At 36.6% G+C, this 16,189-nt stretch overlaps 1 protein-coding gene across 2 annotated transcripts in view; it reads right to left on the reverse strand.

The window, feature by feature from the left end:
• The window catches only part of TAT (tyrosine aminotransferase), a 261,202-nt gene that overhangs the window by 143,527 nt on the left and 101,486 nt on the right, over positions 1–16,189 (reverse strand). For both annotated transcript variants that reach the window (XM_044081482.1, XM_044081481.1), the window contains exon 6: positions 13,488–13,626. In XM_044081482.1, the coding sequence (XP_043937417.1) occupies positions 13,488–13,626 (139 nt within the window). The remainder of the gene's footprint in view (positions 1–13,487; positions 13,627–16,189) is intronic.

The raw sequence follows: 16,189 nt of genomic DNA on the forward strand, positions 1-16,189 counted from the left end.
ATTTTCTTTACCTCTCAACTATCCCCAAGTATTTTGTCTCACTAAATATTATAGTCAGTCCAACATGCCAGAAATAGTTTCACTTTTCTTATTGTTAAGAAAATGCATATGGTGCAAAACCTGCTCTTCCATTAACTTTTTTAAATGAATTAGAGCAATATTGACAAACTGTTCCTGAAGTTCTTCCTTTGACTCTTCCTGCCACCCGTTCCTAAGCAAAGCTGATTGGTCTGCTATTGCTGCTCTCTGTATGACAGAGTTTGCCAAGTGTTTTCAAAGCCAGTAAAATGCCTTCTTTTCTGTTTTTATTGTAATCAGTAGTATGTGAAGCATATAAAGCTCAGTGCACTACAAAGAATTATGACAGGGTTTCTAATCATGACCAGCTTATGTGTTCTCAACATGGATACCAAGATTCACCTCAAGAGATTTCTTGGCTTCCACACTTTGAATATGGTAAACTGGTTATGATCAGTGACCCAAGCATAATCTTCTCTCTCTCTCTGTCCATTTAAAATAATTCATTAACCTGAATCAGTTATCAAGCCTGGATGTAAATAGAGTTCATATTGTTATAATCCTAAAAGGCCTGGGATTCTCTAAGTGACAAAATTATCACCTTTTATATCTTAAATTGATAATCTTTTGTTCTCAGTATTGAAAGGCTGACAATACATTCAAATGGAAGAAATTCTCTAAGTGTTATTTTACAAAGAGTTCTAAAAGTCAGTATCAGTCATTCATATAGAAACTATACAACATGGATAAACGTGATATTTGGTGGTATGTAATTATATCGAAGTCACTGGTAGTACAGAAACCATCTTACTTGAGTAAATATTTTAGTTTAGTTTCTTTACACTATTTCACTACTTCAACCAAAGTGTAAGTAAAATGAGCAAACACTAAGTATGAAGACAGAAATAAGCTTTGAATGTAGTGGAGTATACAGTATTTTTGCTAATTGTACTATTGTGTTCTGTTTCATAGTTTATTAATCAACTAACTTAACGGCTGATACTCAAAAAGTAGCCCATCACAGACAGAAACTGCTGCTGCTAAAAGGGTCAGTTTCCACAATCATGGAAAATACAATTCAGAGACATGATTAACTGCAATACAGAAAGACCTCATTATCAGCTGATTGACATGTGTCCAAATTGTGTGGTGTTACTGTTTGTGCTAATGAACACTTTCTTGCAGGTATCAAAAGTGGCAGCTCATGCATTGCACTGGCGCAGGCACCATCCTCATTTATCCTCTCTCACATACGCACACATTTAAACAAACACACACACACACACACACACACACACACACACACACACACACACACACACACCATAACTCTCAGATTTCACTGATTTTACAGAATGTCCCTGAATATACCCCTTAAAATTGCCCTGCCTCTTAAATCACAGATGATTAACGTCAATCAATGCCAGACATTTAGTGTAACAGTGGTGAGGTTTGCGGTGGGAGTGATGGATGCGTTTAAGGTGGAGGTGAGATTACATCAAGGATCAGCTCTGAGCCCTTTCTTATTTGCAATAGTGATGGACAGGTTGACAGATGAGATTAGACAGGAGTCCCTGTGGACTATGATGTTTGCAGATGACATTATGATCTGTAGTGAGAGTAGGGAACAGGTGGAGGAGACCCTGGAGAGATGGAGATATGCTCTCAAGAGAAGAGGAATGAAGGTCAGCAGGACTAAGACAGAATATATGTGTGTGAATGAGAGGGAGGATAGAGGAATGGTGAAGATGCAAGGAGTAGAGGTGGCGAAGGTGGATGAGTTTAAATACTTGGGATCAATAGTTCAGAGTAATTGTGAGTGTGGAACAGAGGTGAAGAAGAGAGTACAGGCAGGATGGAGTGGGTGGAGAAGAGTGTCAGGAGTGATTTGTGACAGACAAGTACCAGTAAGAGTGAAAGGGAAAGTCTACAAGAGGGTAGTGAGACCAGCTATGTTATATGGGTTGGAGACAGTGGCATTGACAAAAAGGCAGGAGTTAGAGCTGGATGTGGCAGAGTTAAAGATGTTAAGACTTGCACTGGGTGTGACAAGGGTGGACAGGATTAGGAATAAGTATATTAGAGGGTCAGCCCAGGTTGGAAGATTTGGAGACAAAGCCAGAGAGGCAAGATTACTTTGGTTTGGACGTGTGCTGAGGAGGGATGCTGAGTATATTGGGAAAAGGATGCTAAGGATGAAGCTACCAGGTAACAGGAAAAGAGGAAGGCCTAAGATAAGGTTTATGGATGTGGTGAGACAGGATATGCAGGTGGTTGGTGTGACAGAGCAAGATGCAGAGGACAGGAAGAAATGGAAACAGATGATCCACTGTGGTGACCCCTAACAGGAACAGCCGAAAGATGATGATGAATGCCAGACATTTGAGTTTCATACATTTTATTGTTCAGAAAATGATTTGTGATACAAAATATGTTGATCTATTAATTTTTTCAGCAATTTAAAGTAATATTTAAAGAATGCTTCTAGGGTATAGCATTCCCATCATGCATCTTATTGTTCAGAAAATGTTTTGTGTTGAAAAAAAACAGCTGCTCTCTTAACACTTTTATGTGAATTAGAGTAATATTAAAAAGTTCCTGGATTCTAGTGTCACCCCTTTCCCATATTACAGGTTTTACTCATCAGTCTAGGGTAGGTTAGAGGTATGGCAGCCACACACACACATACACACACATACATGCGTGCATGCAAGCACTTTCCATAGATCAGACATCCCTTCATCCAAACACACTCACATATCCACCTACCCTACCTATCACATAAGTAGACTCCTACTGCAACCAGCCAGGAAAACACACATGCACACAACTACCTCTGCACAGACACTTAGCTGATCTTACTTTAAATGTGGTCTCCCCCATTGACTACAATGGGGAATGCAGGTTTTCAGCTGTGATCATTAATATGACCAGCCATGCTTTGCTGCTCAGACTCCTTACCACAGGCATTTCTGGAGAAGAACATACAGCTAATTAGCAAAGGCTGCTCACAAAGAATGCCTCATTAGCATATAGCACAGCCATGGAGATAGCCCATCCCGGTGATCTTACAGACCATGTAGAATCATTAAAGTGGGCCTGCCTCTGAATCAAAAATGGCATCTGCCAGTGGTACCAGCCTGTCTTAAGGCTTTCCATGGTGGAAGCCCTTTCTGAATCCTAGCCAGTATCACCAAAGTTAGTATAAGATTCATTCATTCATTCTCTGATGACCTGCTTAATCCAATTATGTGTAATGGTGCAAGTCTGTGAAGTAATCCTGAATGGAATATCAGCCTATTGCAGGATACACACAGACAGGCACACACACACACACACACACACACACACACACACACACACACACACACACACACACACACACACACACATACACAACTTTATGGGTAATTTGGGAGGATCATCAAATTACCTTACCTACAGAATATCTTTGGGAGGTGAGGGAACAACAGAGCACCTAACAAAAACCCACATGTACATGAGGGGCATGCAGATTCCAAATATAATGCACCCCAGCTGAGAAGTGAACTGAAGAACCAAGTACTGTGAGGCAGCAACACTATTCCCTGCAGTTCTGTGTCACCCAAGAAAAGATTTAGTATGCCAACATATCATATGATCAGACATTTGATCATAAAAATACAATTTTTTGGTTCTCATCTTAATAGTACCAAGACTGAGACATCAAAACATAAATTATAGCTCAGGATTCCAATCTAAATTTTCTATTGTACATCATTAGTAAAGTCAACATCTCAGGTAATTCTTTTCAATGTGAAATATGTCAAACACAGATCTCTCTGTTTTTTTAGTAAAGTCTACAAAACTTTAGATATAAGCCTTAGCAGTAATATCTTCAGTTAGGAACACAGTTTTTATTTTTGTCACTTCTGTAAAGTATCTGTAAGACTATTCCAAAAACTATCCCCTTCAGACAGCATATAAATCACAGTCTCTCAAGACATAAATTAAGTATTCTCAAGTTTGACTATCGACTAGACATTACAGGTTTTCTAATATTGCAAGATTAAATCTGTAATTAATCAGACTTTCATGAAACATCCCAAATTTATATAACAAGTAATTATATCAGAAAGAATATGAAATAATATTCTGTGATGCAATCTAAATTAGTTTTATCTCTATTGTATAAGGTGAATTGGGAGCAAATGCTTACTGCCATAATAAACCTAATTCCTCAAATCTATTACAGATTTAATATAATTACAGAGATAAATTTCAGATAGTAAACACTTGTTGATATATTGCTTTTCTATAGGTCCATCTGTAGGTAAAATCATAGACTGAAAGACACAAGTTAGTACGGTTCAGCCATAGGGTTGTAAAAATCCATTCATGCCCCAAAATACATTTTCAGTTTATGTCTGTTTCAAGAAGGTAAGTTCTAATGATCTTGATCCATTTGCTGACCATTCAATATCTGCTATGGCTTTAAAATTGTAACTTCCCATTTCAGAATTTAAGCAAATCATTGAAACATAATTGGAAAGTCTCAGACAGAAGCTAGTCATTAGGAATACCTCTTATTAGATCATTAGATTGACTGCTAAACCACATTTTGATAGCATATAACAACTAAGAGTAAACAATATAAACCAGGACATTCCACCATAGTAACTTAAATTTAGATAGATAACAGATTTTTCTGTTGTATCCTATCTGTATAGTTTTGCCTATTGTATCCTTAATATGTGTCCTTTTAGCCATTAACCTGATGATTCAAAGTTAATGCAAAGATTTGAATTAGAAGATGTTTTTCCACACCCAATATTGTATTTTAATTGCACTTATGACTTAAATAATTTCCCAGATATTAGTACCTTAGCTTTTTCATGGCTTCATTCTAATTTTAATGAATAAGCACATTTGTTAAGACATATCCTGTCTGTCAAGCTTTATGAGCATGCACCAGCACAATTATACAGAAGCAACTGTTTCACTTCTCTGCTCTCCTATACAAAGTTCCTTCAGTTGAAAATCATTAATGTCTCTTGAAGGAATACCATATGCAGACTAAATAATGCAAAAACTAATAAGCATCCATGTTTTATTCCTTTACTTGTACTAAGGGCAAAGGTATATTTATTCTAAAAAAAAAGTTCAAAATGTGCCCAGTTCTCACTGTACACCATCCTTGTTAAACAAATTCGGACTTTAAAGATGCCCAGATGAAAAAAAAAACATTGCCAAAGAAATGAACTATCAAGATTATCAAAGGTAAATCACAAAAATAGGCTAAACACTTTTTTTTTCATTGGAGGCGATAACTTTTTTTTTGCAAATTTAGTACAACGATATGGGCACCACCTAAGGCAGAGTCCCTTCTTAAATCCATACTGAAGATAGATCAGGCACTTATTCTCTTTGATTTGATCTATCATTTTATCAAACATGACAGAAGTAATGCAGAGGCCAGCTCCATAATGAAACAGAGATGAAGGCCTAACTGTGACTGAGATAATTCAAGCTACTGCAAAGGTCTGCATGATAGGGGACATGATAAAGGGAGGGAGAGGAATGATGAATCAGGGCTTACTCACATTTTTCCAGGACAGCATACAAAAGGAATGTGTTAGTGAAGCAACAGCAGAGCAATGTGTATGGTAGGGTTAGCAGGGTGTACATCACAATTAAGGCAGGGCCCTTACTTCCCCTAGCAATACTCCATGGCAATCCCATACCCAGTGGCCTCACAAGTCAGCACAACACTGGGGGTGGGGGTTGGAAGAACCAGTCAGTTTGTTACACTTAAACAGCCATGGCCTTTTACTTGTCAACTCCACTCCATGGTCACAGGACACCAAAATCCATCATGGCTCTGAGGCTATTTCCATCTGGAGAGATCTTAAATTCATAACTTCCAGAATGCTTTGCACCTCCTAATATCACAAAAAACAATACTGAAGGTGCTCTCTTAAACTAAAATTACTACTTCCATCAGGCCTGATAATTTACCTGTATGCCTAATAAATGGCACCTAATATGCCCTCGTGGTACAAATCATTAAATTGTTTCATCTGAGCTCTGCTACAGGATATAAGTAAGGTGAACTACAGTGGTGATCCCCCTTACACAAGAGAGACCCCACCACTGACCCTGGAAACTACAGATTCATTAGACTGACTAGTGTGATTTGCAAAGCCAAGGAACACATCATATCTGATTTCATAAACTTAGGATATTAAAAACTTTTTCAGTCTAAGAAAAAAAAACTTTATCAGGCTAGACTGAGATCAGTTTGGTTTTGTCAAAAGGATATCCTGTCTATTCAGTTTAGTTAACATGTTTCAAAAGGTCACATAGGCTGTTCATAGGTTCATAGATTAGTAGTAAGCTAACTGCCCTTGCGGGCCATTTTAAGCCTTAGCCAATTATCCCTTGTGAGACTCGAACCCTGCACCTTGTGTTTGTAAGGTAAACACCTTAACCATTAAGAGTGGTCATTCTCTTAACATAGCTTATTTGGATCTGTCCAAAATATTTGCCATCATACTGTATGCTGGCATTGTAAATAAAATCAATGCCTTAAAATTCAATCCATACATGATGAAGTGGCTAAACAGCTGGCTGAAAGATAAAACCCACAAAATAAAATAAGTTTGCACATGACTGCAAACAGGGCAATATTGTTAAATCTCCCTAATATCCAATCTCTTCATCAGAAAGTAACCCTCATAAATAAATGGTGCACAGAAAAAGAGCTAAATGCAAAAGTGACTAGTGATTTCAGACTTGGTAAGCAGCTCTCTTCGTCAATGTACAGTATAGCCAATACTCTACTCCAAAATAATAAGGTAGTAAGGAATCTTGTAACCTTAGTTAATAATACTCTCTCTTTCAACTGGGTCTATATTAGATACTCGAAGTTACTGAACTTCGAATACGATATGGTCAACACCATATCATCGAAGTTCAGTAACATCAAATACCTAATATAAAAAGTAAAAAAAACTCAGGAAACAAAACTACTTGCTGTAAGCAGGGGGACAAGCCTCCCTGCACCCCAACATCCCCCGCTACTTTAATATATCAACTCCGAGACCACACTACATTGTAGTAAATGGAAATCTCCCCTCAGGGATATTTCCGTTTACCTCTTCGATGTTCTGCAGTTTCGCTGTTCACGTGTCAACAATGTCAGATTTGACATTGTCGGCTTTCACAGATTCAATATAGACCTCTTTCAACCACCATGTAGAAGCAGTAGTCAGAAACTCCTTCTATTTAGCATAACTGATATCTAAATGAATATCACCCAGATCAAAAGAAGTTGTAATGCCTCTTAGTGTAGCAATAATTAGAACAAGCATTGAGAACAATGCCTACTTTGTAGCTAGACAGATTCTTCTTCTTCTTCTTTCAGCTTTTCCAGGTTAGGGGTCGCCACAGCGGATCATCTGTCCGCTCATGATTGGCAGTGGAGTTTTAAGGTGTCGAGTTGCCAGCCCGGCGCCCAACCTTCCACAGAAGGCACACACACACACACACACACACACACACACACACACACACACACTCACACCTAGGGCCAATTTAGAGTGTCCAATCCACCTGCTGCATGTCTTTGGGATGTGGGGGGAAACTGGAGCACCTGGAGGAAACCCACGTGACCATAGGGAGGACATGCAGACTCCGCACAGAAGGCACCCCAGCTGAGAATCGAACCAGAGAACCTCTTGCTGTGAGGTGACAACTTAGCTAGATAGATTAAGAAACCAAAAAGCCCCCAGAGGCTCCTAACCAAGAATATTGTTGGCCTAAAGTCCCAGTGCTATCAGGAAAGGAGTGAAGTGCTATTCCTTTACTTGGTTTCTTGTTGGCTCTTGTGTGCTGATCTATACCTTGCATTCCATGCCATTAAGGACCCATTGTCCTAGATATCCTGTAGCTTCTTAAATCAAATAACTCCAACAGCACTAGAGGCAGGTGCTTAACTCTTCACCAGCAACGAAAAAATTAGCTAGGGACAGATTTAATATGCAATAACTACCCAACATCTGGAGCAAGCTTACTACAAGTTAAAAAGAATGACACCCTAGCATCCTTCAAATTAAATTTGGATGACTGGATGGGCTCCTGTAAATTTACTCTGGGACAGACCTGCTTTGCCCTTCTTAAGAAGGAGGTACAGAAAGAAGATGGGTATTAGTGAGATATAAATGGTCTAGTTCTATCCACAAGATGAATGTGCTTACCGTTTTACTGTTATATTTCCTCATTAAAAGTGGGGGCAAAACAGAGCAGTTTGTGTTTTTTACTCTCTTGTCATACTTGAACATTGCTCCCTCCTCAACAGAAAGAAACATCAAATAAAGAGAAATAGACATAGGCAGATTCTACATTCAGATGTCCTAAAATAACCTTCAAATACAGACAATAGTGTAACATGTTTTTTTTTTGACTGTTTGAATGGTTCAACATATATAACAAGGAAGGGTTATCTAAGCATATCTTTTGTGTTAATTGGTAAAGCAAATCAAATGGTTCAGGAATCATTTTCCTTTAAAGTGCAAGTAGTAATGTGGGTTTCAAACATATTATGTCATAAACAAAATAAAGATTTCAGTATTTTGCAGCAATATTCAAGATTTAAAATTTAAATGGAAATACCAAGCTTCATTTTGCTCTAAAAACAACAGTCCAAAGAATTACAAATGGTAATTCACCAAAGTATTAGTGATGTTAATAGAGCCTATCTATCTGTCAGTCAGACTGACAACTGTATAACAGCTTTAAAAACTGAATAAGGGGTCCATCATTCTTTAACATTTGAAGTATGGGTAGCCTAGATAATCATTTTATCATTACCAGAAATTGTATTCCACACACATTCAAAGTTTCACACATTAGCGGCATCCAAATGCTCGCAAAATCATATTAAAGTGTACCTTTTCACTTTATAAACAATTGAAACAGCACTGAGTGCAATGTGCAAAATGTAGAGATAAAAATCAGTCAGGCAGGAATCCTGTATTGACCAACAATATGGAAAATGTCTCACAACAAACTTACCTTATTCCTAGCTTCACCTCCCCACCAGCCCCTACCCTTGTACCTCCTGGTGGATATTAGGTTTCCAACATTAAAACACCTAGCATGGTAATTGTAAACATCATTATGTTAGTAAAGCAAAAGGGAGTACATGATCCCCTCGGTCTCCACTGCCACCAATGCTCTAAATGGATCATATAACAGGGGAAATAGAAAACTTTCATACCCTGTCTGCTTCTTATCAGACTAAACCATGCATATTTAATATGACTGATTTGCAGTGTTTCAAACCAGCATTACAATATGGACACACATAGTGAAAAACTGGGACAATAACAATGGAATACAATGGAGACCACAGCATCCACGTTAGTAATATAATAGGAGACTGTGGCACCTTATCAGTATAGCAGAGGTGTTCCTCCTTGTCCCTCTACAAAATTCAGACCATGACTTTCTTATATCAGACAGGCTCTGCTGTTCTGAATTGTTTTATAGACTACCTTCAACACATGAAAACTTACACAGTTGAATTGCTTTTAGAAATCTTAAGTTAACGTAACATAGTTTTCAGTAACAACTTATCTATCTTCATCTCTTTCTCTTTTCTATCAGCAACATCCTAGAACAGGGTCAGATTTTATAATAATATACTTGAATTCTAATTTTTATATAGTCTTCCTTACCATATATTTTATATCATTCAGAGCAAATTACCTACTAAGTCAATAACACCTCATTCTTATAAAAATATTGATTTAGCTCTAAAGGATCTTTTGGACCAGGAAATCATTGAAGTAGACATCTACAACTTCCTGGAAAATTCTCACCCTAAGGTACCCGTTATTTTTGGGGTACCTAAGGTGCATAAATTGGTGGAGGACCCCCCGATGCGTCCTATTGTAGCAGCACAGGGGTCCAAAACTCACAATTTATCTAAATTCCTGGATTGGAAGTTGAAACAACTGTGGGGTAGGCAAGAATATCTTCTTAAGGACTCGTGGGAATTTCTTTGAAGGGTTACGCCAGATTTATTTAGACCTGATATATTTTTTGTCACCATAGATGTGGTTGACCTATTCTCTGTGATACCCCATAGTCTAGGGCTGGAATGGATGGAGGAAGCCTTATGGGGTTGTAATGGGGTGACCAACAATGATGTTCATTTGGTGTTGCATCTATTAGAACTGGTATTGAAGTACAACTACATCTATTTTCCAGGAGAATATTTTCAGCAGATCTCTGGGGTAGCTATGGGGGCCAATTGTGCCCCCATATATGCAGATATTATTCTGTCTGTCTGGGAACAAAAATTTGTTATGAACAGTGAATTTTCTAAATATTGGACACACTATTCAAGGTTCCTGGACGACATCTGCATTTTCTGGGTTGGGCCACGGGATCGCATAGATGATTTTGTGGGTTACCTACACAATACTACGGAATTTTTACGTTTTACTTACAACGTTTCTACCAAACAGTTGAACTATCTGGATGTTTCCCTTAGTAAAATGAATGATTGTTTCAAGTCCTGTGTCTACAGGAAACCTTCGTTTTCTAATGGGTATCTACATTACAGTAGTTCACATCCAAAATTTCAAAAAAGATCTATTTTAAAGGGACAGTATGTAAGGGTGTCCCGTATGACATCTGAAGAAAATGATTTTGTTATGGAAGGGGAGAAACTAAAATCTTTCTTTTTGGAAAGGGGGTATCCTGTAGTTTTGATTAATTCTGTATTTGAGGAAGTCAGAAATCTTAGATCTAGTCGATTTGCCCCCATATTGGGGAGGCCCAAGACAGTCTCTGAGGATGTTACACTCCATGGGCCTAAAGTTAAATTGAGCCCTGAACAGATGTTCATTACACAATATAGTCAACATGCAGGAGAGATCAGGCATATTATTGAGAGGGAATTTAGTGACTTTAAGGAATTTACGGATTTGGCCAACCTTAAAGATTTAACATGCAAAGTAGTATATAGGAAAGGATTTAATGTGAAAAGGTCTTTAGAACAGAGTACTAAGGTGAGGGGTAAAAACATGCAAAGAAAGGGGACGTTTCGGTGTGGGTGTTGCACACAATGCAAATATATAATGGACCAGGACAGTATATATTTGGAAAGCAGAAATAGAAGATTGTGGGCAGATGGTTTATGCAACTGTAATTCCAGGGGATTGGTGTATTTGGCTGCCTGCTGTTCTTGCCAGGCATTTTATGTAGGCAAGACGGAGAGGCAGCTAAGGAGGCGTATATATGAGCATGCCTATGATATACAGAGAAAACTTAACACCAACGCACTTTTTAGACATACTTTGATCTGTGAAGGAGCTTCTTTTAAGTTCTTTGTTTTGGAATCTGTCGTACAGTGCAGTAGGGGGGGTAACTGGTCTGCACTGTTGGCTCATAAAGAAACCTGTTGGCAGATCTTATTGGAATCAAACAAGTACCCTGGGCTGAATGATTCTATATCTATAGCCCCATACTTAAAATTAAAGGCAGAAAAATTGTAAGGTCATGGATATTTATTTTTGCACTGTGTAAGCAATATGTATTTATTGATCTAGACATTTGCTTTCATTGGTTATGATCTTAAATTTTCTACATACTAGTTTAGTATATATTTTATAATTTTTACATTTAGGTTTTATTACTAATGTATACTTTTTAGTAAAATCTATATGGAACACTGTTATGGTATGTGCTTTTGTTACAAAATTTACAAATCTGATGATGATGTTGTTGTGTTTTTTAAAGCACTTTTAAAACAATTTTTCCATGTCAATATGGGGTGGTACACCTACACATATAAAACTTTACAAGTATGTATTGCTTTAAATCTTGATTAGATTATTTATTTACTCATTGAGCAGCTGTATATAAAAAGAATGTGGTGAGGTGTGGTTTTTATTCTGATGAAGTTGTTTTAACAACGAAAATGTTGCTACAGTGGATATACGTTAAATAAAGCCTTTCATTGCCTGTACGTGCCTTATTTCTGGAGGAATACTGTTCTTATTGTGTGTTGGCGGTGTTTGCTGCTCTTCCTGCCTGTCTAGCTGCTTGCTTTTGGTTGAACATAGTTTTCAGTAACAACTTATCTATCTTCATCTCTTTCTCTTTTCTATCAGCAACATTCTAGAACAGGGTCAGATTTTATAATAATATACTTGAATTCTAATTTTTATCTAATCTTCCTTACCATATATTTTATATCATTCAGAGCAAATTACCTACTAAGCCAATAACACTTCATACCAGTAGCCTAACTCTGAAGTAAAATTTCCTGAGTTCTCATTGACTTGAATCCTACTGAATCAGCATGCTTATGAAACACACCTGTTTTCAGAAATTCAAGTTTATCAGTACTTCTCAAAGTAACTAAATTGTAAAATCAAAATGATATTTACATTTTATTAATAAGTTCACTTTCTCACGCTCTTTGGGGGGGGGGGGGTCCAGCTCACTGCACATGTAGGGAAGGAGGTATTTTGATTTCAACATTTTGACATTTCAGCATTGTACATTCAGTATTATGACTTCCAGTATAATGCTTTTCAGTAAACTGACATGGACATACCTTTCAACTTCTTAGCACAAGAAATCTAGACAAAGCCAAAAATAATGGGGGGGGGGACAATGGCTCAAAAATAGGGACGAATTTTAAACATTATTCTTACAAACTTAGAAAGTTGTTAAAACACACTTTCTGAAGAATATTACTATGCATTTTTTAAGGATATTAAGTCTGAAACTCAAATGATTGTGTCATTATTTACTGACTTCATTACTGAATGATTTGCCAGATAATCACACATTTTAGGAGGAACAGACTAAAAATATGAGGCAAAAATTTGGACATTCTTTGAAAATCTGGGCAATTGAGAGGTATGGACATGGACCCTAATATAACAGTAAAATGGAGCAAACAGCACTTCATTATATCTATATCTATATATGGTTTCCAGTAGATTGGTTGATCATGGCTATGATCTATTTGTGTATGGTCAACCTCCTTTGCTCGACAATGTATATTCTTGACAGTTGTATAATAAACAATGATTCCCAGGGAAATTATATATAATTAGCAGGGGGTGTACTGCAAAAAAACAGTCTTTTTTTGGAGGGGGGATATTCTATGGATTAGACTCAGAGCATTTACAGTACATATATTTTACATACTGTATCCAGAAACAACTCTGGAAAATAGTTTTCACTGACTGTATGACAGACTCATAGAATACATTACTGTTTTTGACAGACATAGCTGTAACTAAGACAGGGGATAATTTAAACTTACATAAAGAAAACAGTGTAGATGGCACAGCTGAAGTAGATATCTTAAATAAACTATATGAATAGCTGTTTATCACATGGCAAGATATTTTTTACATCCTAATGTTGACATGAAATTTATGGCAACCTAAACAGCTCACCTGCAATGATTTTTTGGAGGTGTTCTTTGCTGAAGATGGAGCCACATGGGTTTGATGGATTGTTCACTATAATACAAGCAGTTTTGTCATCTATCACTGATTCCAATTGTTTCAGATCAATTTCCCAACCTTTTTCTGGCTATAGAAAGCAAGAAATGACAAGAAACAATAACATCAGGTACAGACAAGGAAATAATACAGAAATTATGCATATTTAGAAAAAAGAAAACTAATGAATTTTCTTCCCTGCACTTATCTGTGCATAGCAATTAATGCACTTAATTCTAAAATGTAAAAGTGTATCCTGCATATATTCTTGTAGTCATCATTTTCTTTATTATCCTTGTAATTTATGGTTTCCTGCTTGGAAAATTTTCACTTTGCCATGGTATCAGCTACAGTACCACAAAGTCCAGTGGCCAAAATCAAACTAATCGAAAACAAACAGCCTGATCATTCACTGTGTAAATTAATAGTATGCAAGTAAGTCTTAAAACATGGTTTTTTTGTGTAACTTTAGCTGAAATACATTTGTCTGTTTGATTTTTGGATTGTTAGTTGATTTTTAAGTTTGGTTTACATTTTAAAAGTGTGTTTTGGCAATGTTTACAGTTGCTTACAACAGTAGCTTCGCAATATATATATATATATATATATATATATATATATATATATATATATATATATATATATATAAACTCTCAAACAAAAAAACAACTCACCAGTGAAACTGGATTAATGCCTAACACACCCAAGTAAATACAGATTAAATCCAGCAGAAAGGTGTGTGGCAAAACAACGGCACTGCAAAAACTGCTTGAATAAGTCCTTGTATTCGAAAAAAATACTGAATAAAACACAAGAAAAACGTATGCGCTTTCACAGTGTAGCCCACCAATACGTCTGAGGAAGCAGTGGGATACACTGTGAAAGCGCTTATGTTTTTCTTGTGTTTTATTCAGTATTTTTTCGAATAAAAGGACTTCTTATTCAAGCAGTTTTTGCAGTGCCGTGTTTTGCCACACACCTTTCTGCTGGATTTAATATATACACACACACACACACACACACACACACACACACACACACACACACACACACACACACACAAGCATATATATATATGGATGTCTTACAGACTAGTCGATTGTAAAGTGATGTAAATTTGAAGACTTTGTTAGTTTAATTGCTGACTTACAGCTGTTTACAACTGAAAATATATTTTAAGGCATATTACTGGAAGTATGTTATTTTAGTATTATCTTTTTAAATTAGTTTTCAGTATATAAAGCTACATTGTAAGCAAATTAGTTACATATTTTCAGACTGGGAAGTATGCCTGGACAAAGCCCATCTACAGTGGTGACTGAAGAAAAAATCTCCAAATATACAATATTTGCACAAAAATAGCAACTATAAAATATTTTCTAAAGGCACACAATAAAGATATTTTGAGACATATTATTTTATACCCATTGTTTTAGTTTTTTACCCTTTCATTTTCAAAGTGTCCAGGGCATATACATTTCCTTTTATGTCTTTAACTTTGGAAGTGACTTTTTAATGCTAAGATACAATAGTAGTGTGTTTAAAGATGCATTTAAGTATGTACTTTGTTCTCACATTTACTTATTTCAATTTAATATTTACGTTTATTTATTGACTTTTATGTGAGATTCAAAGCAAAATAAAATTTAGTGTTAATTGAATGCTGCTACTTAAAAGTCTGTGATATGGAGATGATGATAGGATCATATAATTATAGAAGCATTTAGCTTTATTCTAGCCTATTGGCCTACATAGAACACAGATTAGAAAATATTATTCTTAAATCTGTCAGGACACATCCAATTATTTGTATGTTCTTTAAGTGCAAAGGTCCTATGTAGTATATCGCATTTAAAAAGAGAACCAGTGGTACATATCTTAAATCATTTGAGCAGAGTAATATTAAAGTAGTTTAGGTATTAATTTATTGGCAGCTTAACTATCTATTAGTTTGTGCTTTGGCTGCTATTGGCTAAGCAGGTCAATGAGGACACCAGAGATGGAGAGGCCCACCTGTGTAATAAACATAAAAATCAAAAACTGCAAAAAGTGTAGAGAACCACTTTACACAAACAATATGGATTTCTGTGTGATATACATCTGTATCATTTTTAAATTTCTAATGGTGGTAGAAGAAATTAAACAACCTAGGCAGCTCACCTACTAGTGTACTTTAAAAGACAAATCCAGACTATAGATAAATTGTTCACTACAATGCATGCAGCACATTCTGCTAAAATATTTTCCAAATGCTATTGAAGCTAGTCTTTAAAACTCCTGATCATGGTCCCAATAATAAGACAAGATGAAGGAAGCAGTATAGGTTGGGCAAGAGGTGAGCTGGTTGACATGCTAAGGATGCATGACAGTGAGATTGTCTCCAAGAACTCTTGAGCTGGCAGAGGACATGGACTCTGGAGGAGACTGGAGGAGCTTAAAGGAGATTATAAGATTTAAAGATGGTACTGGGTTGGATAGACAGGTTACAAAGAATGGAGTATAACTGGAAACAAGGTAGATACTAGAATGTGGGATGATCAGACTGGACTGATAAAGGGCAGAAGAAAGACAAGCGCAGGTGTGAGAAGAGTTCTGGCAAGTGTAACTTACAGACAGTAAAGTGAAGAGACAAGGACAAGTATTACAAAATAGGC

The sequence above is a fragment of the Protopterus annectens genome, chromosome 8.part0 (genome assembly GCF_019279795.1).
Source record: "Protopterus annectens isolate FY-2018-M chromosome 8.part0, PAN1.0, whole genome shotgun sequence".
NCBI classification, from domain to species: Eukaryota; Metazoa; Chordata; order Ceratodontiformes; family Protopteridae; genus Protopterus; species Protopterus annectens.